Below are 22,667 nucleotides of genomic sequence, written 5' to 3'. Positions count from 1 at the left end.
CCCTTATTATTTAAGAATAACACCGTTCTTCTAACCATCCGACCATAGTTTGGTTCAGGAAAAAAAAAGCTACTCCTAGCATCTGCTTCATGGAGATCCCAAACGTACCCAAATACGGCCAACCACACACACTGACATGCCGGGCCAACCATACAACCGGCCACAATGGTCAGCGAGACGGGCGCACCCGTCCACGTCTCTTCCTACCTCGCCCGCGTGTACAAAAAAAATTCCACAGACCGCAGCAATAATTGTGGCGAATTTAAAAAAAGAGGATCCAAAATCTAATCCCACTTTCTCTCTCCTCCCTCCCTCCCTTCCGCCCCGATCCCCAAACTGGTCCCGCACCAGCCACCTCCTCGCGCGCGCGCGAACCCCGCCCCCCCGCCCCCCATGCCCTCGCGGCGGCTCTGATCCGGCCGTCGTCGCCCGCCATGCAGCACCGCTCGCCGGCGGCCGCCTCGGCCTCCGCCTCCCCCGGGGCGGTGGCGGCGGCGGCGGCGGCCATGGCGCCCGGCGTGGGCGGGGTCGAGCCGGCCGTGGCGCTCGACCAGGTCCCGCGCTGGAGCGACCCCGACCAGCGCTTCCACTCGCCCTCCTCCCCCACCGCGGCCGGATCCGAGGCCCCCGCCTCCTCCTTCCTCTCCTTCGCCGACCCGCTCGACGCGGCCGCGGCGGGCGGGGGCCACGCCGCCTGCCGCTTCCCCGTCGACCCCGAGGTCAACTCCAGGATCTACCTCTGGCGGGGCCACCCCTGGAACCTCGAGGTCGACGCCGTCGTCAACTCCACCAACGAGGTCGCGCCTGCCTCCCGATGCCGCAGATATGCGTGCCACTGCCACCATCCATGCCTGTGCTAACGGTTCCTGCGTGGTTGCTGTACGCAGAGCTTGGACGAGGCGCATAGCAGCCCGGGGCTGCATGCCGCGGCGGGGCCGGAGCTCGCTGAGGAGTGCGCCACCTTGGTACGCCACTTCCTCGGTTGCTGTTCCAGGGGCGGATTTGGATTTCGACTCGTGATCACAGTCTGTTTTGTTTCTGTTTTTATGGATATTTGCAGGGTGGGTGCCGGACTGGGATGGCCAAGATGACCAATGCCTATGATCTGCCTGCTAGGTTGGTGATTTGATTTCGTTTTCATGAGCGCTCTACTTGTTACCTGAGAATGGAGACTCGAGAGGGCAGATAGCTGAGCCTCCCAGCATTGAAATGTAGTTGGGCAACCATTGCTGAAGTTCTAACGCTCTGCCTACACATTCTTAAACAAAGGATGTCGTCCGTTGCCCATTGTGGGTATATACGAGATGTTTGCTCCCTAGAGAAGTTCATTCGATCAATAATCCTTTGTAACTACTGATTTTGACCCCTTTTATGTGGACAGTCAAATTTTAGATAATTGTGCTTTTAAGCGCTCTTGACGTCTTATAATAATCATTTTTAACTTGGCGAGCAGCAGCTTTCAAGAAAAGAGTAGTTTCAGGGATTACAGAAGTCCACTTTGGATTTAGTCCAGCATTTGCAGAAAATGAACTTGGATACCAAAAGTAGTGCCCACCATAAAGTTCATTTGGATAACTTGGAAAGGTAGTAGTTAGATGCCTGCAGAAGGAATTAACGATTAAGTACATTATCATCTGAATTAACAGAACGAGCAACATTTCATTGTCAATGATTCCATGGGCATGAACAACGAACAATCTTGTGGTCACTGTCGTTCACCAACTGACCCTGGTTGCTCTCTGAGACATCCCACCCACCGTTCTGGAATTTTTTTTCAGTCAGTTACTGCTGTGAACTGGGTGATTTTTTTTTTTGCCAAGGCAATACTAATTTGCTGATGTGCTGATGTATTTTATCATTAGACATTCGATGATATTTTACATTTAGTTACTTACTGATGTAACAATGTAGTGGGGAGATCTCTATTTAGCCCAAAATGCCCACTATGGACTGACCATATTGGGTGATTACTCTGGCTGTGCAACATCACACCAGCCATTACAACTGCAATGCTTGCTCACCATGGGATAGCCATAGTATGCTCAGACAAGTTGTCTGCTTCCATGTCCCATTCTGCATTTCATACTGTAAAGCTTATAGTAGTTTGGGTGTAATGCGCTTAACAGTGCAATTTGAATGACTCATTTTCCATTTGAATAAATACTTTCTGTAAGTGTAGCAGAACAGAGTTGTACCTGTCTTACACTCAAGGATGACAATCGATTCCGTTTTATTTGCTCTTCCATCTGTTATCATGCTTATCGACATGCTTTGCAGGAAAGTCATCCATACAGTGGGCCCTAAATATGCTGTCAAGTATCACACAGCTGCAGAGAGTGCACTTAGCCACTGCTACAGGTCTTGCCTGGAACTACTCGTAGAGAATGGTCTTGAAAGGTATATTAAAAGCTTTGACGCTTGAATACTTGCATATTCTGTTTGTGTTACAGTTTGATGTCTTGCAATACTGCATTCCACGTTGTACGCCCTGCAATTTATGCGAGGTTAAGTTATTTATTTTGCCTTTCATGTGATTAGCATTGCAATGGGCTGCATATACACAGAAGCCAAAAATTATCCCCGTGAACCGGCTGCCCATGTGGCAATAAGTGAGTTATATTGTCAATATCTTCTTTCATTTCTCTTTATGTTCCGCTATTGTTTGATTTGTTCTATGGCTGTTATCCTGCGGATGCAAACTGCAAAGAATGGATTTATCTGTGTTCATGATTTTTCTGTTGAACAGCTACCCTTTCCTAGTTTTTAAGTCCCATCTTCTTTGGATGAGGTTGAGCAGGAACTGTGAGACGTTTTCTGGAGAAGCAGAAGGACAAAATAACTGCCGTTGTCTTTTGTACCATATCATCAACTGATACAGAGATATATAAAAGGTACTTAGACTGAAATCCAGTACTACTAATTAAATGTGGTGATTTTCCTGCATATGTTGACAGTGTTGCATTCTGCAGATTGCTTCCTCTTTATTTCCCACGGGACAAACAAGAGGAAGAGATAGCTTCGTTAAAACTTCCAGCTGATGTTGGGGACGAGAATGGTGAGCCAATAATAGATGAAAGGAAAATAAGAATAAAAACATTGCCTGCTGAGGCAGCAAATAGCAAGTATGCAGTTCCCGTGCCCGCAGATATTCCTCTTTCTGGTTCTGGATTGACACGTAGAAGGTGAGACTGAAACATACTATTAACGATGATTGGCAGAAATGGCAAGATACTCATAGTTTAGTTGGAGTTTTTCTGATTCTAATTTATCCCATACAGAAATTCTAAGTTGGATTCATATTTGGATCCATCTTTCATGTCCATAATTAAAGATCCGGATCTCCGACGCAAGGAGCAATGGGAAAAGTCTGCGCAGGCAAAGAAGGGATTTAATTTTGCTAAGTTGCTTGGTTTTGGTGATCTTGGTGGTCCTGCATTATCGGCTGCAGAAGAATATTCACTTCATCAAAGATACCTTGCTAAAGCAAATTCCCTTAATCTTTCAGAAATCGCTGAAATGAAAATAATGTATGTAAATTCGTCTTTTTTGGGGATTTTCTTTAGTTTGTTTTCTATCCATGGTTATTTTCCTTCTGCTACTGTATCATTTGCTTGTATTTTGATTTTTTTGGGGTCAATTGCAGTTACCGTGGCGGAGTTGACAGTGAAGGGCGTCCAATTATGGTTGTTGTTGGCGCTCACTTTCTTCTTCGCTGTTTGGACCTGGAACGATTTATTCTATATGTAGTAAAGGTAATTTAGTTGATCCTTAATTTTGTTGAAACAGTTGAATCCCGCATGCTATTTGTACAATACACCTGATTGCTTTTCCATGTACCAACTAAATTTGATTGACCACAAACATCCCCAAAGGTTCACCTTTGACTTTCTGACTTAGGATTTGCCAGTTAGGGTAGTTCAACGCTTGTATATTGATTAGTGAATTGCTCAAGCTTGTTCAATGTTTTTACTGTGATTTTACTTAATATAATACTTGAATGCAATTTTACTTTTTGTATCATCTCATAATTCATTCTTGCATATCCTCATAACTGTGTATACCGAAAGTCTTTTGCTGCATTTCTGATGTCTGAGGCAACCCACATTAGAAATGATACATTTTTGGATTGATTTCAAATGAATCATAGTGGCCCTGATATCATGATTCATGACCTTGAGGATCAGTATGCAGTGCTTTGTCCTCAAAATGCAGAAGTTTCTTAAGGTGTCAAACTGGCCTAGAAGATCTAAATTCACAATACCATTATACTCCTGGGAGTATGTACACCCGCTCCTCATACACCACTTAGTATTAATCGGTTATACATTATTATTTTTAATATACTTCATTAGCAATTACTACCTCTGTAACTGATTTTCTGATTTTACATACTTTGCATATATACTGATTTTCTGTATGTGAGAAGATATATTGCCGGTGCTCTAGGACTTAGAACTGTCTTGCCTTCAATCTGGGATGTCCACTGACTTTCTCCCAACTATCTGTAACCCATGCCTCCTAGGAGGATTGTGACTGTACTTCTACCTTCTCAATGAAATGAAACGCAAAGGTCCTTTGTGTTTTCTCGAAAAAAGAAGATATATTGCAAAACGAAGGTGCCCTGGTGATATTTTTTCGTACTATTAATTAATGAATTATATTGAGAAGGATAAAGCGGTATCATAGATTTGTTTACAAGGTGTACTGAATGTAAGAGTACTCCCGGGAGTGTATAAAGGAATCCTATATATACACAATTTGACAAAATTGAGTGGGCGTGCAGCAAGAAATTCTAGCCAATGTATCTGGCAGTTAACGTAGCAACAATTTTGGACTATGGAAGTAGATCTACAAACTTCTCTAACATATATGATTGTTGCTACTACCTCTTTTTATAGTATCCATTCATCTTGGTTTGGAACATTTGGACAGTAAAATCTGACAGTATCATGATATACTTTGTTTGCAGGAGTTTGAACCTTTGATTCAAAAGCCTTACTCAATTGTCTATTTCCACTCAGCAGCGTCCTTACAAGTGTAAGTGTTGGATATGCAGGCTGGGAAGGAAACTGCATCCCTGTCTGAACCTTAGTGCATTTAACATATAAGAAGCATTGGATGTAATATAAGTTTTTTTAATTTAATTTACAGACAGCCAGACTTGGGATTCATGAAGCGGTTACAACAAATGCTAGGTCGTAAGCATCAGCGAAATCTTCAGGTTGGTACCTCATTTGATCTCATTGTGCAATTTTAATTTTATGTTTGAAGAAAAATAACATCTGATGGCATCGGTCAACACAGGCTATATATGTACTCCACCCAACGCTAGGATTGAGAACGGCTATTTTGGCGTTGCAGCTTCTTGTTGATGGAGATGTAAGTGTGGTTGCAACTACTTTTCATTTGATTATATTATAGTGGGCATGGTTTTTTCTTTCAGTTCCAACCTTTTTTTTTTGTTCTCGTCAATTAGGTCTGGAAGAAAGTTGTCTATGTTGACAGACTTATGCAGCTATTCAGATACGTGCCACGGGAACAACTAACAATTCCAGATTTTGTCTTCCAGTAAGCAATCCTTGCAAATTTTCTAGCTTCTACGCAGGCCTGGTAGCCAAGGCAAGGTATGTTCGGTACTGACATTATTAATCATGCAGGCATGATCTCGAAGTGAATGGTGGAAAGGGCATAATCGTTGATCCTAGAACAAAGCATGTCTACCAAAGACCGTCAGGTTGATATTTAGCAACTTGTCCCTCCCAGTTCCCGGTCACCCCTCTGTCAAATCTCTGTTCTCTGTAGAAGAGTTCACATCTAGATTCGTGAAGTATGTATCTAGTTGAGTTGACACTATGTTCTACATTACATTCTTTATTATCTTAGGAAGCTAGTTATGTATATGTATCTTGTTCTGTATAACCAAATAAAGGCTGTACCTAAATGTCTCTCAAGGTATCCCGCTGGGCTAAATCGCCTAGTCCTTGTGTACTGTAAAATTTTGACTGCTTGCAGTGGAGGAAAAGATTGTCCTGTTATCAATGTTCTGGACATGCTGGCGTAATAATCTTGTGAAGTTACGTAGATGCACCCTTTCCCAGATACTGTATGGTGCCAAGATATTTTGGCCACCTGGTAAGTTAACTTGTTTGTTATTTGCCATTTCGTCCACACCGGTAATTTGTTTGCTAGCGAGATGTTTGCTCAGTTTTAGTTTGAGTTTGCAGTAGGCATTGAGACAATTTGCTTAAAGGATAGTATAGTCAAAACAACAGTAAACTAAAAATGTCAAACCATTTAAAATTGACATGGCTGACATTCGATTTGCATAATTCAACTAGCTACTTATGTACTCCCTCTGTAAAGTAATATAAGATATTTTATATTAGTTTACAGAGGGAGTAATTGTCAAGCGTGATGATGATAGAGTGTATACAGTTAGCCGTATGTCCTCGTCATGAGCGGTTGCTTTCAGGAAGTAATGTTACTTGAGTTTGCCGCTAACAAGTAACACTGGGGCCTTAGATTAATGGGCCTTAAGCATAAGTCCTCTCCTGTATATTGGTGGATAGTTGCATGAAAGCGGCATTTTGGAGTGAATTTCTTGAAACAATAGCTTGTGGAACTATCAGGGAACCGCACATTTTAGGAACTGTGGTCGTCGTTCACATGTTGCATGCTGTTCTCTTTTTTCATTGTAACAAGGGAAACTGTGTTGCTGATGGGTAAAGCTATGGCTGTTGCATTCCAGAACAAATGCTAGCCAGGCTTATTGATTTTAAGGGATTGTGGAAAACAAGTTTGGAATGATCTATTACTATATTCGTTAGATCATACTGAAGTTACTTAAATTCTACTACAAGGTGGTTGTCCTCAAACATTTCATCTCTTATGTTCCCGAACACAATGATATGTTTGCTTTGAGCATGATTAGAAAAATCGGGGTAGCGAAGAAATATCTACAATCAGTTCAACTAGAATGAGATTATCATAGTTCCACAAATATAAATGAGCTTTCAGTAACTCGTAGAGGGCCAAAAATCTACAATTTTTAGAAGTAGTTGACAACTGCACATGAATCAACATCTAATATCTGCAACGCAACTTCATATATTACTGAACCGCACTAACCAGCACACGATGACCCGACATTACACAAAACATTCCTGTCCTGCTGTCTGTTTTCGTTTCTCCAATCTTCATTAAGATAACTATAATCAACATACGAAATGTTCTGGATTCCTTCTAGTGGGAACTATCAAGACTCAAGTATGGGCGATCATTTGCACACCTCATTGACGTGACAAAACTTAATTTATACTCCTATTTAACACTACTAATTGTTTCCGTAAGCTGTCATTGATAATCTTTCATGTGAGTTTACGGCTGTTGTACCGTCACGCTCCTTCCTTGTTTTAAAGCTGCTGTGGATAAGAGCTGTTGTAGATAAGCATTTGATAAATTCTCTTGGGATCAATGATTGTGCTCTTTATACATTTCGTCCAAATATTTTTAATCACATAAACTATGACACAGGCATGAGTTGTACGGGTAAGATGGTAGAAGTGGACTCCATTGTAGCTAATCTTTCGGTATGCGCCAATTATTTTGGACGATCGCATTCGAAATTAAACTCATACAATAGTTAATGGCTGAAAGGCGAACTTTTCTGTCCCTGAGGAAACATTTCATGTTGCAAGCGGCTACAGATGGAAAATATCCTCTATAGTAGTTAAGCTGCGTGATCTTCATAACTATGGCCGTATTATCGTGGAGGCCAGTACCAGGTCTTGCTCGCGTATACCGGGAATTACTAGTATTAGTGTATTATTACAAACTAGTGATAAGTTGGCAAGGTTCCACAGCATATTCGAATCTTCACATATTCTTCTCCCGTTGAGAGGGTTTTAAACAAGCTAAGTACTGTCGACATCAGGCACTGCTCTCACGATGATCTAATGCCACAGCTATGTTACGAGCTGTGATTCGCCCAACTGATTGCAATTTGGCAAAGAGGATGTAAGTCAACAGTTTAAATAGTATGGAGTACGGTTTTCAATGCTGCCCTGTCTGCTTGCTGCTAAATCCGCACACGTTTAGTAGTTTGTTAAAAAAACGCATGTTTAGTACTCCCTCCGTTCCTAAATATTTGTCTTTCTAGACATTTCAAATGACTACTACATACGGATGTATGTAGACATATTTTAGAGTGTAGATTCACTCATTTTGCTCCGTATGTAGTCACTTGTTGAAATGCCTAGAAAGACAAGTATTTAGGAACGGAGGGAGTATTTTTTATATTTCAGACGACCAATGTTCTAAATGTATGGTTGCTGCATGCTATTTTGTTCTGAACCTTTTCTGATTTCTGAAGTTGGGAATTTTCCTTTGTTTCTGTGACTACAATTTCGTGCACCTATTCAAGAAAATTTCCTCATTTTTCCTGTGTTACAGCCTCAAATGGCATGATATCCTACATTTCCAGAACCATGTGAACGAAACAGGGTGTATCAGATGACCAATGTTTCTAAACATATAGGCGTTGCAAATGTTATTTTGTTCTGAAACTTTCTGAAGTCTGAAATTAGATTTAGCAACTGAGCAACAACAATCGCAATGGTTATATTTGTATGACTTTATGTGGCTAAGTCTGCAGGACCTAGCACCGCACACCTATTTATCTTTGAAATTCCGTTTCTTTTGCTTTCCCGTGACTTGATGAAATCGGCGGAGTGCCTACCTTCTTCCAGTGATATATAGAGGAGAGAAAATATTAACTCCATCTCTGAAGAAATGTCACCAATTCCATGCTTGTAGTGATACAACTCATCGGATAATCTTGACCTTTTCTCGCAAAGCTTTGCTTGTGTCTGAACAGTTTGTTCCTTTCAGGTATATTCCCAGCATAACCATGATCTGGTTTCAATACTGTTCTTCCCACAATTCTATAGTACTGAAATTCGGAGGTCAAACCTGATAAACTTAAAGTTGGCATACCTTAGGCCTTGTTTGGTTCATAAGTCCTAAGACTTTTTTTAGTCCCAATTTATAAGTCCCAAGTCCCTAAAAAGTCCCTACATGTTTGATTCCCGAGACTTATAAGTCTCTATAAGACCATATTACAACTATAAGTCCCTATAAATCCCTCCTTGAGAGTCTTATTCCATAAGTCACAAATGCCCACTTTAAGTCCCTATAAGTCCCTCCTGTTTGGTTTAGATGAGACTTATAGGGACTTATTTAAGTCCCTAGACCAATAAGTCCCTGGAAACAAACACCCTCTTAATCCTTCTAATAATAGAAATGTACCATCCGTTGACTCTGCGTATATTTTTGTAAGAACTATCGTGATAATGTACAATCCGTTGTATTTACAAGCGATGCCGTGCATATGATATTTTATAGTTGCAACTAGCAATGTTAGATTGGCATACCACAATATATCCTTACCTGTATGTTTTCACCCGGAATTATGCCTATATATACGTCCTAGAAGCGTGGAGCAAAGCACACAACAAGAGAGAACCAGAAGAAGTACAGAAGTTTAGCCGAGAGATCGCCGGCGGCCATGGCGACTGAACAGCTCAACGTGTTGAAAGCGCTCGACGTTGCCAAGACGCAGCTGTACCATTTCAAGGCCGTCGTGATCGCCGGCATGGGCTTCTTCACGGACGCCTACGACCTCTTCTGCATCGCCCTCGTCACCAAGCTGCTGGGGCGCATCTACTACACCGACCCTGCCCTCAACGAGCCTGGCCACCTCCCGGCAAACGTGTCGGCCGCCGTGAACGGCGTGGCCCTATGCGGCACACTTGCCGGCCAGCTCTTCTTCGGCTGGCTCGGTGACAAGCTCGGCCGCAAGAGCGTCTACGGCTTCACGCTCATCCTCATGGTCCTCTGCTCCATCGCGTCTGGGCTCTCGTTTGGACACGAGGCCAAGGGCGTAATGGGGACGCTATGTTTCTTCCGCTTCTGGCTCGGCTTCGGCGTCGGCGGCGACTATCCTCTCAGCGCCACCATCATGTCGGAGTATGCTAACAAGAAGACCCGCGGCACCTTTATCGCCGCCGTGTTTGCCATGCAGGGGTTTGGCATCCTATTTGGTACTATCGTCACGATCATCGTCTCGTCCGCATTCCGACATGCATTCCCTGCACCGCCATTCTACATCGACGCCGCGGCATCCATTGGCCCGGAGGCCGACTATGTGTGGCGCATCATCGTCATGTTCGGCACCATCCCGGCTGCCCTGACCTACTACTGGCGCATGAAGATGCCCGAAACTGCGCGGTACACGGCACTCATCGCCGGCAACACGAAGCAAGCCACATCAGACATGTCCAAGGTGCTCAACAAGGAGATCTTAGAGGAGAACGTCCAGGGTGAGCGGGCCACCGGTGATACCTGGGGCCTCTTCTCCCGACAGTTCATGAAGCGCCACGGGGTGCACTTGCTAGCGACCACAAGCACTTGGTTCCTACTCGATGTGGCCTTCTACAGCCAGAACCTGTTCCAGAAGGACATCTTCACCAAGATCGGGTGGATCCCGCCGGCCAAGACTATGAATGCATTGGAGGAGTTGTACCGCATCGCCCGCGCCCAAGCGCTCATCGCGCTCTGTGGCACCGTGCCTGGCTACTGGTTCACCGTCGCCTTCATCGACATCATTGGGAGGTTTTGGATCCAGCTCATGGGATTCACCATGATGACCATTTTCATGCTAGCAATCGCCATACCGTACGACTACTTGGTGAAGCCAGGGCACCACACCGGTTTCGTCGTGCTCTACGGGCTCACTTTCTTCTTCGCCAACTTCGGCCCCAACAGCACAACTTTCATCGTGCCAGCTGAGATCTTCCCTGCGAGGCTCCGGTCCACATGCCACGGTATCTCTGCCGCTACTGGTAAGGCGGGCGCGATCATCGGCGCGTTCGGGTTCCTGTATGCATCGCAGGACCAGAAGAAGCCCGACACCGGCTACTCACGGGGAATTGGCATGCGCAACTCGCTCTTCGTGCTCGCAGGCACAAACTTCCTGGGCCTGCTCTTTTCCCTGCTGGTGCCGGAGTCCAAGGGCAAGTCGCTCGAGGAGCTCTCCAAGGAGAACGTCGGCGACGATGGCATCGAAGCTTAGGCTGGTGTCTAGAGACATTCATGTGTACTTGGACACTCGTGCATTGTTGGTGTGTTTGATTTGATTTTCTGCATTCTGCTGTTTTTTGTTCCTGCGATTATTTCTGAAGTCTTAGCATGTCTACCTAAGACCGTCAGGTTGATATTTAGCAACTTGTCCCTCCCAGTTCCCGGTCACCCCTCTGTCAAATCTCTGTTCTGTGTAGAAGAGTCCACATCTAGTTGAGTTGACATTATGTTCTATATTACATTCTTTCTTACCTTATGAAGGTAGTTATGTATATGTATCTTGTTATGTATAACCAAATAAAGGCTGTACCTAAATGTCTCTCAAGGTATTCCGTTGGGCTGAATCGCCTAGTCCTTGTGTACTCTACAATTATGACTGCTTGCAGTGGAGGAACAGATTGTCCTCTTATAAATGTTCTGGACATGCTGGCGTAATGATCTTGTAAAGTCAGTAAGATGCACCCTTCTCAGATAGAATTCGTAATGTATGGTGTGGATAAGTCAACTTTTTTGTTATTTGCCATTTCGTCCACAGCGGTAATTTTCTCTCTCGAAATCATAGGAAAACTACAATTCATTACATATTTACATTAACTAGAGATGTACTCCCCATGTGAAGAAATATAAGAACACTTATATCACTATTTTAGTAATCTAAACGTTTTTTTAAACATATCTAAACGGTTTTATATTTCTTTACGGAGTGAGTAAATATGTAACCGGTGTGGGGCCAACAACAGACTACGAGTCTGAGCCAAGCATTTGGTGTGGCGCCACCTGTTTGTAGGATCACGGAACCATTTGGAGTGGTGCTGTTGAAGGCACAATTGTTTATTGAAGATATTTCGGAAGGCCCTCGACTAGCTTGAAAAACAAAGCGCAGGAGGTTGTACTGATAATTTTTTTCAAGCGAGATGTTTGATCTGTCCCGCAAAGAAAGAGAGATGTTTGATCTGTTTTAGTTTGAGTTTACTTCCTCTGTTTCTAAATATAAGTCTTTTCAGAGATTTTACTATAGACTACATACGGAGCAAAATGAGTGAATTTATATTCTAAAATATGTCTATATACATCCGTATGTAGTTTGTACTAGAATCTCTAAAAAGACTTATACTCCCTCCGTGAAAAAATATAAGAGCATTTAGACCACTACTTTAGTGATCTAAACACTCTTATATTTATTTACAGAGGGAGTAGCTAGCAGTAGGTGTTGAGACAAATTGGCTTAGAGGACAGTATAGTCAAAACAACAATAAACTAAAAATGTCAACCCATTTAAAATTGATATGGCTGACATTTGATTTTCGTAGACCCAAGTTATTACTTATGTAATTGTCATGCGTGATGATGATAGATTGTACACCATTATTCGTATCTTGTTGTCATGAGAGGTTGCTTTCAGGCCTGAGTTTTGAGCTAACAAGTAACAATGGTGCCTTAGCTTAATGGACCTTAGGCATAAGTCCTCTCCTATATATTGGTGGATAGTTGCATGAAAGTGACATTTTGGAGTGAATTTCTTGAAATAATAGCTTGTGGAACTATCAGGAACAACACTTACTAGGAAACTGTGGTCGTCGTTCGCATTTTGCATGCTGTTTTTTCCATTGTAATAACGAGGGAAACTGTGTTCCTGATGGGCAAGCTATGGTTGTTGCATTCTAGAACAAATGCTAGGAAGGCTTATTGATTTTTAAGGTATTGTGGAAAAGAAGTTTAGAATGATCTATCACATGTATTCGTTAGATCATACTGAAATTACTTTAAATTCTACTACAAGGCGGTTGTACCACGCAAAATGATCCGGCACCATGACCATACTAACCAGCACAAGATGACCCGGCATAACACAATTTCGTTTCTCTAATCTTTATTAAGATAAGAACTATAATCAATATACCATGCAAAAAAAAAAAACCCTATAACCAATATACAAAATGTTCTGGATTCCTTCTAGTGAGAACTATCAAGATTTTGCACACCTCACTGACTTGACAAAACTTAATTGTATATTATATTTAACACCACTAATTGTTTCCGTAAGCTGTCATTGATAATCTGTCAGGCTGAGCTTACAGTTGTTGTACTGTCACACTCTTTCCTTGTTTTAAAGCTGTTGTCGATAAGAGCTGTTGTAGATAAGGGTTTGATAAATTCTCTCTGGATCAGGAATTGTGTTCTTGTACATTTCATCCAAATATTTTTAATCGCGTAAACTATGACACCATGTGTTCTACAGGTAAGATGGCAGGAGTGGACACCCTTATTAGCTAAGCTTGCGCGCCAATTATTTTGGAGGATCGCGTCCCAAATTAAACTCATACAAATACAATAGTTGACAAATCGAAAGGCGGACTTTTCCGTTCCTGAGGAAAATTGATAACTATGGTCACATTTCATGTTGCAAGTTGTGGTACAGATGGAAAATATCCCTCTATATTACTTAAGCTGCGTGATCTTCATAACAATGGCAGTATTATCGTGGAGGCCAGCACCAGGTCATGCTCGAGCATACTACAAATTATTACTACTACAAAAACTAGTGACAAGTTGGCAAGGTTCCCCCGCATATTCGGATCTTCACATATTCTTCTCCCGTTGAGAGGGTTTTAAATAAGCTAATTACTGTCCACATCCATATTATGAGCTGCGATTCGCCCAACTGATTGCAATTTGGTAAAGAGAAACGAAGAGAGTGGGAGGATGTAAGTCAACAATTTAAATAATATATGGAGTACGGTTTTCAATGCTGCCCTGTCTGCTTGCTGCTAAATCTGCATATGTTTAGTAGTTTGTTAAAAAAACACTTAGTCGTTTTTATTTTATATTTCAGATTACCAATGTTCTAAACGTATGGTTGCTGCATGCTATTTTGTTCTTAACCTTATCTAGATTCTGCATTCTCCTCTGTTTCTGTGACTACTATGCCATGCATCCAATCCTTCAAGAATAGCACTTGCATTGCTATAGCTGATTTTAACACTACTAGGAAAAGGCCTACTAGTGGCGCACCTGTTTTGCCTACTAATGATGCACTACAGGTGCGCCACTAGCACCACGCCATTAGAATTTTTTACTAATGGCGCATCACTGGTGCGCCATTAGTATCTGGTATACTAATGGCGCACCATGCAGTGCGCCATTAGTATAGCCCACGGTGCGCTATTAGTATGCCTCCCAGGGGACCATATTTACCCATGTGCTTTGGCATACTAATGGCGCACTAGTGGATGATGCACCATTAGAGTCCTTTTTGCAGTGCGCCATTAGTGTGCTGAGTGGTGCGCCACTAGTATGAATATTAGGGATTTTTTTCTTTTCTGATATTTGCACAGGTTACAAAACACATTACTGCACATAATATAGAGAGCACAACATATAAACAACAGATTTATCGAATACAATAGAAGATTAGTCTCCGAATACAATTCATCATATTAGTCTCCAAATTTAAAATACCGAACAAAGTTAGAACATTACAAGTCTCGAAACCGCGAGTAGCAAGTTTGTCTTCACATTACAAGTCAATATTGATCATCTAAACTACCATCACATAGAAGAGAGCTGCGGTCATCACGATGAGCATCATCACGATGAAACTGGTCTTCATCCGGTTCCTCCAACGCTCCCTCCTCTCTCCCGCTAGATAGCGCGCGTATCTAACTTCCGCCTCCGCCCTAGTGGTGTACCCTTTGTAACTGTTACCGCTGAAACGGTGAACCTGTCTCCGACACTCCTCCCAGTCGTCGTAGACTCCGGGAACCTTATCCTTGTACATGACATACGACGACATCTCTATGCACTAGCCAAACAAAACGTTAGTAACAATTCACAGACAATACATAAGCAATATATAAGTATGCAACAAAAGGATCGGAAGAGAAAAGCAACACATTAATAGCACGATTCATGGTCCTACTAATAAATAGCATCGAATACATATAAATTGAACGACTGTCCAAACCAAAGAGACATACAAGTTCATTAAAGTTTAATTACAACATGAGCCAATCGATGTTTCAGAACTACACATAGCATCACTACTTTCGACTCGACTCAGGGACCGGAGCGTGGATGAAGCCGCCGTCTCTCATGATGGTAATGAAATTCCGGGCGTTGTCAGCCTGCATTTGTAGCGTTGTGTCTATCTCACTGTTGGACGGTTGATATCTGAGGTAGAACTGCCCCGAGGTACGAAGGACGTCTTGATGGATGATTTCCGCAAACTCCGACTGGATGCGAAAGAATTCTTGTCTGATGTCCGCGTCCTGGATTGCCGACAAGCTTGCGGCCCAATCTTTGAGATTATTTGGTAGCAGAAGGTGATTATGGTCCCGTACGATCACCCGCATGTGATGGAGGGCGTAGTAGGCATCCTTATGACCGCCAGGCGGCTGCTTGACACAGTGGAACGTCGTAGTGTGGGCGAACACGTGCTTGCCGTACCTACGAACTGGCCTGGTGAAGGTGCCTCCAGATCTGGCATAGCCGGGGAGAACATCATCAAGAACTTTCTTGATATTTGTGTAGTCTTTCTTCGACTGACAGTCCGAGTCGAAATACGTGGCCATGGAATATTTCGGGCTTAAGAGAATGAGTGTGCAATGTGTGTCACTGCACAAAACACGGAATGTTAGAAAAAAAGAACGATCGAAATCTAAGAAATCATATGTTACGGGGCGGTGAGGGGATGACTTACTCGGGAAAGTAAGGCACGAGGAAGTTATCCTTATCTGGGTTTGCCAGAATGACGCCTTCGAGGTAAGAACTCGCGACTTGCCGGTCCCCAGCGCTGCCCAAGATCTTGGCACGCATGTAGAAGGGGTCGACTATCACGATGTCCGGAGTCTTGTCTCTAATGATCCGCATCTCCATACTCAGCGAAAATAGCTGAACAAAGGTGTAGTGCAGCGGATGAAGGTTAAACATAGCGAAGATGTCATCAAACCGCAGGACGATCGTACCCCCGATGGCGTTATCCACAAAGCCCTTGCCCTCTGGCACCTTGGCCACGAAAACCAGGTATGCCACATCATTCTCGGAGAGACGCCGCTTCTTCAAAGAAAGAACACTGTCATGCAGACTCCGCACAGCACCGGTTGCAGCATTGAGCAGATTAGTCGGTAGCATCGGCCTACCCGCCACATGCACCCTCCTCGAGATATCCTTAGGTGAAGGTGGACCGTCCTGAGCACGGATCGTACTCGGTGCTGGCTGGCTGGCACCCTTGTTACTCTTTCTTTACCGTCCCTTCTTCTTCTTCTGCTGTAATGGGATCGAGTTCTGCTCACAGACCGCCTTCTCGAGTGTGTTGGGGCTGATAATATTTGGCACCTCGGCTATCTGAGGCTCGGTGAAGGCGGCAGCTGGAGGCGTCTCCTGAGAACTGAACGCCAGACGAGGCCTGTTGCAATTTGGTTTCTCCGCGGTACCAGCATGATCGCGGTCGTCTTTTTCAGGGTTGGGTTCTTGAGAAGGAGGCCCGAAGAATTCGTTACCGTACCCATGTTCGGCAAAGTACTTATCGACGTTGGTAAATGTACCGTCGTCGTTGTCATCATCCGGATCCTGTGCCATATGGATGTTCGGATCCTGTGCCATAGGGATGTCCGGCATGTCCGGTAGCGTTGCGGCGGTCTTGCCATGGCTTGGCACCGGCACGACTGGCGGTGTTGTCTATGGGGTGGTGTCCCCCGCCCCCAAACGAATCTGGCTCTTCGGCCAAAGCAGGGGCCAGCTTACGCAGGTGCTGAGGGTCATCACATCATCTTCGTCGGCCCCAGCAGGTCGAATCGGAGGTAACAACTCCTCGCAGCCTGGCAGCACCCGAACCAGTTCAACCCTATACACAGTGGGTGGCATCGGATTACCGTGGAACACGGGGTTGCCCGGTTGAACGATTCTGCCCTTGGCGACATCGATCAACTCGCCGCCCACGAAGTGCAGGAGAGTGCATGGAACATCGGCGGCGCCCTGCGAAAACATGTAGGGCGTCAGGGATACCCAGTCAAAGGAAAGTAGATGAAGTCATCGGCCGAGAGGCTTAATTAGTTACCGTGATGGCGTCGAGCTCGGCTAATGTCGAGGCACCGCAAACGGCGGGCGTGCAACTGACGGAGGGGCCGCTTGCTGCCGAGGTTCCGGCGGGCGTACACCCGGGTGCATTAAGCTCCAATGCCCGTGCCGGCGTCGGAGACACCAATACCGCCTCCGCTGGAGACACCAATTGCGCCGCCTGTGCGTTGTGCGAGTTGCTGGCCGTGAAGCTGGGAACCAGGGGCGGCCCCTGTTGGCCGCCCGCAATCCAAGTCGTCAGCCCCTGAATCAAGGTAGGCACAATGGCGGTGATCGTCGATCCCAGTTGTTGTTGCACTTGCTCTTGGACAATCTCCGGAATCCGCGCCACTTGTGCCTTGAGTTATTGAACCTCGCACGACTGGCTTTCCGAGCTGGTCTTTCTCTCCTTTCGCCCACCAGCGTTATAGTATGACAACCATTTTGTGGACAAGCCTTTGCCGGCCACACGACCAACTGACGACGGCTTACTGAGCTTATCCTTGTTTTTCATAACGTTCAACGCCCTATTTAGAGTGCTCTCCCAAGGGGTGCTCTGAGACGACCCCGCGCTACTACTTTCAGTCTCCTACGAAAGGAATGTGAACCATTTAAAAATTTGGCTTCATTAATTAGAATGCAACCATATGGAGCTAATTACGCGGGGGTGTATTCCTTACCAGAACACGCTCAAGCGCCCTGGTCTTCGGATCCGTGGTAAGCTCCTTTGTTACCGGGTCCTCCTTGTATCGGGCCCTGACATAGTTCTTGGTCTACTTGTCACGGTATTTCTCGAAGCGGGGCGGTAGGCCTTGCTCGGCACGCTCCGCGTCCTCCTTGTCCCATATAGGCTTCGCTACTCTATAACCGCCGGGACCGAGTTTGTGTTCCCCTAAGTTCAACTCCCGCATTTCTTTCCCCCACTGACTTGATTCAGAGGTTGCGCTGCTCTCGCACTTGATCTTGAACTCCTTGTAGTCATCTTCGCTGATCGAAGGATTTTTCGCCTTGATCTTCTCATAACTATCACCTTTGTCAATCATTCTCTTCACCGCGCTTCTCCAAGTAGACAGGGCCGTGCTCATCTTTGTGAGGGCGGCACTGTTCACTTTATTCCCTGAGAGGCGTGTGTTTGCAAAGTCAGCGGGGAACTTGTATTGTTCGTGCAACTTCGTGAAGAGTAGGCTACGCAAATTCCCTCGGTCCTTATGCCTTAGGTTCTCGGTGTTGATCGAGACGGTGCTCCGGAGAATGCACCCTAGCTGAACCGAGTACCCCTTGACCAATTCTTTGGGCGCCGTTGGATTCCCATCGGAGTTCACTTCAGTAAATTCCTCCTTGACGGTGCCGAGCACGTTCGGGCGCTGGTCCTTCCGTTGCCTCTTCGGTTGGCTGCCATCTGTGCGTGCACTGCCATCATCAGTGGTGGCATCCTCGGCGGCACCATCAGTGGTGTCATCCCCGACGCCACTAGGGGTTGTGTAGTCAGGATCGGTGTCTTCCGCAGCGTCCTCATAGCAGTGAGGTTCTTCCTCCATCTCCTGGGAAAGCTCCCAGAATTGCTTTCCCGAACCGCCGGCCTCATCGTTGTGGCCCATGTTTCGCTCTAAATAGGAAAAAAGTTTGGTCAGAAAGTTGGTTATTGTCAAGGAACAAGATCATGGTCTCATCATTTAGGGTTTGTCGACACCGAGGCATCTTAAAAGCTAAGCCTTTATCATTTAGGGTTTGTCGACGCCGAGGCACCCTAAAAGCCTAAGCTTTCATCATTTAGGTTTTTATCGGCACCGAGGCACCCTAAAAGCCAAGGTTTTATAATTTATGGTTTGTCGACACCGAGGCATCCTAAAGGCTAAGCTGGGAAGGAGAATTCTAAGTTGGGCCTAATCACTTGGCTCTATTGCCACCTATGGTTTAATGCAGCAAGAATAAAGGGGCAGTTGATCCTACTTAATTAAGTACTAAGATACCCCGGCCCATGCATTAGTCGCAAGTACCCCATATGTCCTATTTTTAGTAAAGTCATGCTAAAATTCACGGAAAATTTCAGCATGACCTTTGCTGAAAATAGGACATATGGAGTACCCGAATTTGCCGGAACGGAAGTTAATCGACATTCCGGCAAACTCAAGGGCCTCTCGGCGTACCTGCAAAATCATTATCCCCGCGTAATGAAGTCGCCAATGGGTCATTTCAGAAGATCACAATGAGACTACCAGAAATGACCAAGTACCGGTGGAAATGTGAAATAGCACAAAATCCTATGACTGAATCCAACTCAAGACTTTTGTCATGGGATTCCACAAGCCCACATTGGTAACAATTGTACTTCAAACATGCTGTTACCGGCCAATAACAACTCAAGAACGGAGTTAGCAAAGAAGAAAAAGCACTATAGACGTTCATCTAAAAACTCTTAAACGGCACAGTGCAGAATCGTAAGCAAGATAGCAGGTGAAGCAACTACATCATACATTAGCTGCAGTTCATAGCAAAACTATATGAATGTTTGGCCTCTTGATAAAAAACCATACACCAGCAGCATCACATACATCATACAGGATACAACAACAATTCATCAGCAGCATGTTGACGACTTCTAATTTAACAAAGCATCCTACTATTTTACCCTAATGAGACTAACCAACCGTTGAGGAGTTTGGCATATCTTCATAAAAAAGATTGTACAATTTTGTTTTCCCATTTATTTTGCTTCGAAGAGTTATATATTCTTGATTCAGATATTATTCTCGCATGCTCTAGCAAATTATATGCATCTCCGACTGATTGTGTCAACTGCCATATATGTTGCGTCAATCGGCATCACTACTTCTCCTCAGAAGTAGCAGTAGAAATGGCTGATGTAGATCCATCCACCCACTTTGAGTAAAAGGTTATAGCACCACAAATATACTTTTGCTTGCAAGGCTACATGTCTGAATTTTGACTGCATTCCAACACCAATCTAAATTTTTGTTACTGCATTCTATGGTCTGTCTAAATTTGACAGAGTTATAAATGGTGTTGAGCAACAATGTAATGTACATTTACATGTTTTGTCATACTACACAACACAACTGCACAAACTACCGCTGATCATCCTCTATTCTGAGCAAGCTACAACAGTAGATACATTGGCATATATAAAATTTTGAAGAATCTACAGTAAGTAATTGGCAAAGCATGTTATTTAATTTACAGCTTGTGTTATTCTTCCAGGTGTTGAATGCATCTTTCTATCATGATGCTTCAGTAAACAATACTGCATCTTTCTGTCATGATGCTCCAGGAGTTTTAAATCGAGTACTCCATCAGATTAGGATACTACTCTAGATTAGTGTAGCCACTATCTAACAAAAATTTTCAGAACTGAACTTCAGAGTACTCTAAATGCTGTGTGCCCTAGTATAACTACAAATTTGTTCTCTGAAATACATGCTTTCTCTAGACTTTGAAGACATGAGCTGCGAAACGATGGCTCACCGTGGGCAGCCGGTGCAGAGGGGCGCGACGGCGGCTTCCTGTTGTCCCCGCTGCGACAGAGGGCAGAGGGGTAGTCGGTGCAGAGGGCCGTGGAGGACGGCTGGGCTGCAGCGGGAGTGGGTACCAGCGGCAGCGAGTACAGGGACAGCGGCGGCGAGACCCGGGACGGCGACGGCGAGGTCGGCGGCGGCGCTGGAACCCTAGCGCGCGGCCCTGCTCGAAGTAAGCCCAAGAAGTCAGACCAAGGGCGCGCGACAGGCACGAGCCACGGAGAAGTGAGGGGCGTGAGGGAGGGGAGGCAGGGGGCTTACTGGGGAGGGATGGGAATGGCGTGGGGTCGCCGGCGATCTCCGCGGCCGAAAGAGGAAGAAGGGGTCGGGGATGACGCTTCGGGGCTGTTCCGGTCGCGTGAGCCGTCGGGGAGGACGAGGGAGACGCGGCGGTGCTTCTGGGATCAGCGGCAGAGCGAGGGGAGCACGGTGGCGCGGCTATGGCGTCGGGGGACGACGACCGGGCGGCGGAAGGAGGGGGCGTGAGGGTGTAGCGAGGGGGGGAGTGGATCTGGCGAGGGAGGGACGAAGGGATCGGGCGAATTAGCTAGGGGGGAAGATTACTAATGGCGCACCCCCTAGCGGTGCGCAATTAGTATGTTTTTTGATAGCAATGGCGCACCCCCGAGTGGTGCGCCATAAGTAATCTTTTTTTAGATAGCAATGGCGCACCAGCCAGCGGTGCGCCATAAGTATTTATTATTATTATTATTTTTTGTTGCATCTAATAATTTTTTAGAAAATGAATATGAATATGAATATGAAACAGTAATAAATTTATATAAAAACAGTAATAATTTTTTTAAAATATCATCAAATTTATTATTTGAAAATATTTATGAATATAAAAATATCATCAAATTTGTTATTTGAAAATATCATCAAATTTGTTATTTGAAAATATAATCAAATTTGTTTTTTTGGATTTTTAGTTGCATTCATTTGTGATGGTGGAGCAGGGGAGGGTGCGGGGGGTCGTCGGCGGCGGTGGAGCGGGGGAGGGTGCGAGGGGTCCTCGGCGGCGGTGGAGCGGGGGAGGGTGCGTGGGTCGTCTGCGGCGGTGGAGCAGGGAAGGGTGCGGTGGGTCGTCGGCGGCGGTGGAGCGGGGGAGGGTGCGGGGGTGTCCTCGGCAGCGGTGGAGCGGGGGAGGGTGCGGTGGGTCATCGGCGACGGTGGAGCGGGGGAGGGTGCGGTGGGTCGTCGGCGGCGGTGGAGCGGGGGAGGGTGCGGGGGTGTCCTCGGCGGCGGTGGAGCGTGGGAGGGTGCGGTGGGTCGTCGACGGCGGTGGAGCGGGAGGGTGCGGGAGTGTCCTCGGCGGCGGTGGAGCGGGGGAGGGTGCGGGGGGTCGTCGGCGGCGGTGGAGCGGGGGAGGGTGCGGGGGGTGCTCGGCGGCGAGGGGGATCTGGCGAGGGGGATAGCGATCGAGATGGAGGGGGATCGAGATCGAGTGTCCTCATGAATATTCAATATTTTTTCATATTGAATATCATCAAATTTGAAAAAATATTCATGAATTCAAAAAGTGCCCATGAAATTTAGAAATATTCATGAATTCAAAAAGTGCCCATGAAATACAATCAAGAAATGAAGGCTACAATTTAAATACAATCGATCTTAGCTAGCTATCTGTTCACAATCTTCTTGCCTTATTTTTCGTAAATGAAGTTCTTCTCTTGAACGGACGTCCTTTAGGTAGGGCGGTCCTGCTTCTTCTTATGGTGTATGCTGGTACTTCATCGTCGTCGTCATGTTCCATCTTCGGGTCGCCGTACTTGTCGAAGTCTTGCTCATTGGCGACTCCATCCATTTCGATGGTCTTCCTTTTGCCTCTCCTGACGACAACACGACTGGGCTTTGACGGGTCGGTAATGAAGAAGCATTGGTCCACTTGGGAAGCCAGTACCCATGGCTCATTTTTCACGGGTACGTTTGCGCCCGCGG

The 22,667-nt window shown here is 45.3% G+C and overlaps 2 protein-coding genes across 2 annotated transcripts; both read left to right on the top strand.

Annotated features, from left to right (window-relative positions):
• Positions 1 to 331: 331 nt before the first annotated feature.
• LOC125529048 (uncharacterized) lies at positions 332 to 6,039 on the top strand. The gene is made up of 14 exons (XM_048693453.2): positions 332 to 797; positions 888 to 965; positions 1,061 to 1,116; positions 2,278 to 2,397; positions 2,539 to 2,609; positions 2,798 to 2,891; positions 2,970 to 3,182; positions 3,279 to 3,527; positions 3,644 to 3,752; positions 4,970 to 5,037; positions 5,152 to 5,221; positions 5,305 to 5,379; positions 5,477 to 5,568; positions 5,658 to 6,039. Exons 1-14 carry the CDS (start codon positions 435 to 437, stop codon positions 5,737 to 5,739), a joined length of 1,740 nt encoding a protein of 579 aa, XP_048549410.2. The 5' UTR covers positions 332 to 434; the 3' UTR covers positions 5,740 to 6,039.
• Positions 6,040 to 9,468: 3,429 nt separating this feature from the next.
• Positions 9,469 to 11,458, top strand: LOC125529049 (inorganic phosphate transporter 1-2-like). The gene has a single exon (XM_087519053.1). It carries the CDS (start codon positions 9,566 to 9,568, stop codon positions 11,129 to 11,131), a length of 1,566 nt encoding a protein of 521 aa, XP_087375179.1. The 5' UTR covers positions 9,469 to 9,565; the 3' UTR covers positions 11,132 to 11,458.
• Positions 11,459 to 22,667: the final 11,209 nt, after the last annotated feature.

Source organism: Triticum urartu, chromosome 4A (genome assembly GCF_056163025.1).
Source record: "Triticum urartu cultivar PI428250 chromosome 4A, HENAU_Tu73, whole genome shotgun sequence".
Classification (NCBI taxonomy): domain Eukaryota; kingdom Viridiplantae; phylum Streptophyta; class Magnoliopsida; order Poales; family Poaceae; genus Triticum; species Triticum urartu.
Note: the sequence above shows the minus strand (reverse complement) of the source record. Positions and strands in the feature narration are given on the sequence as shown.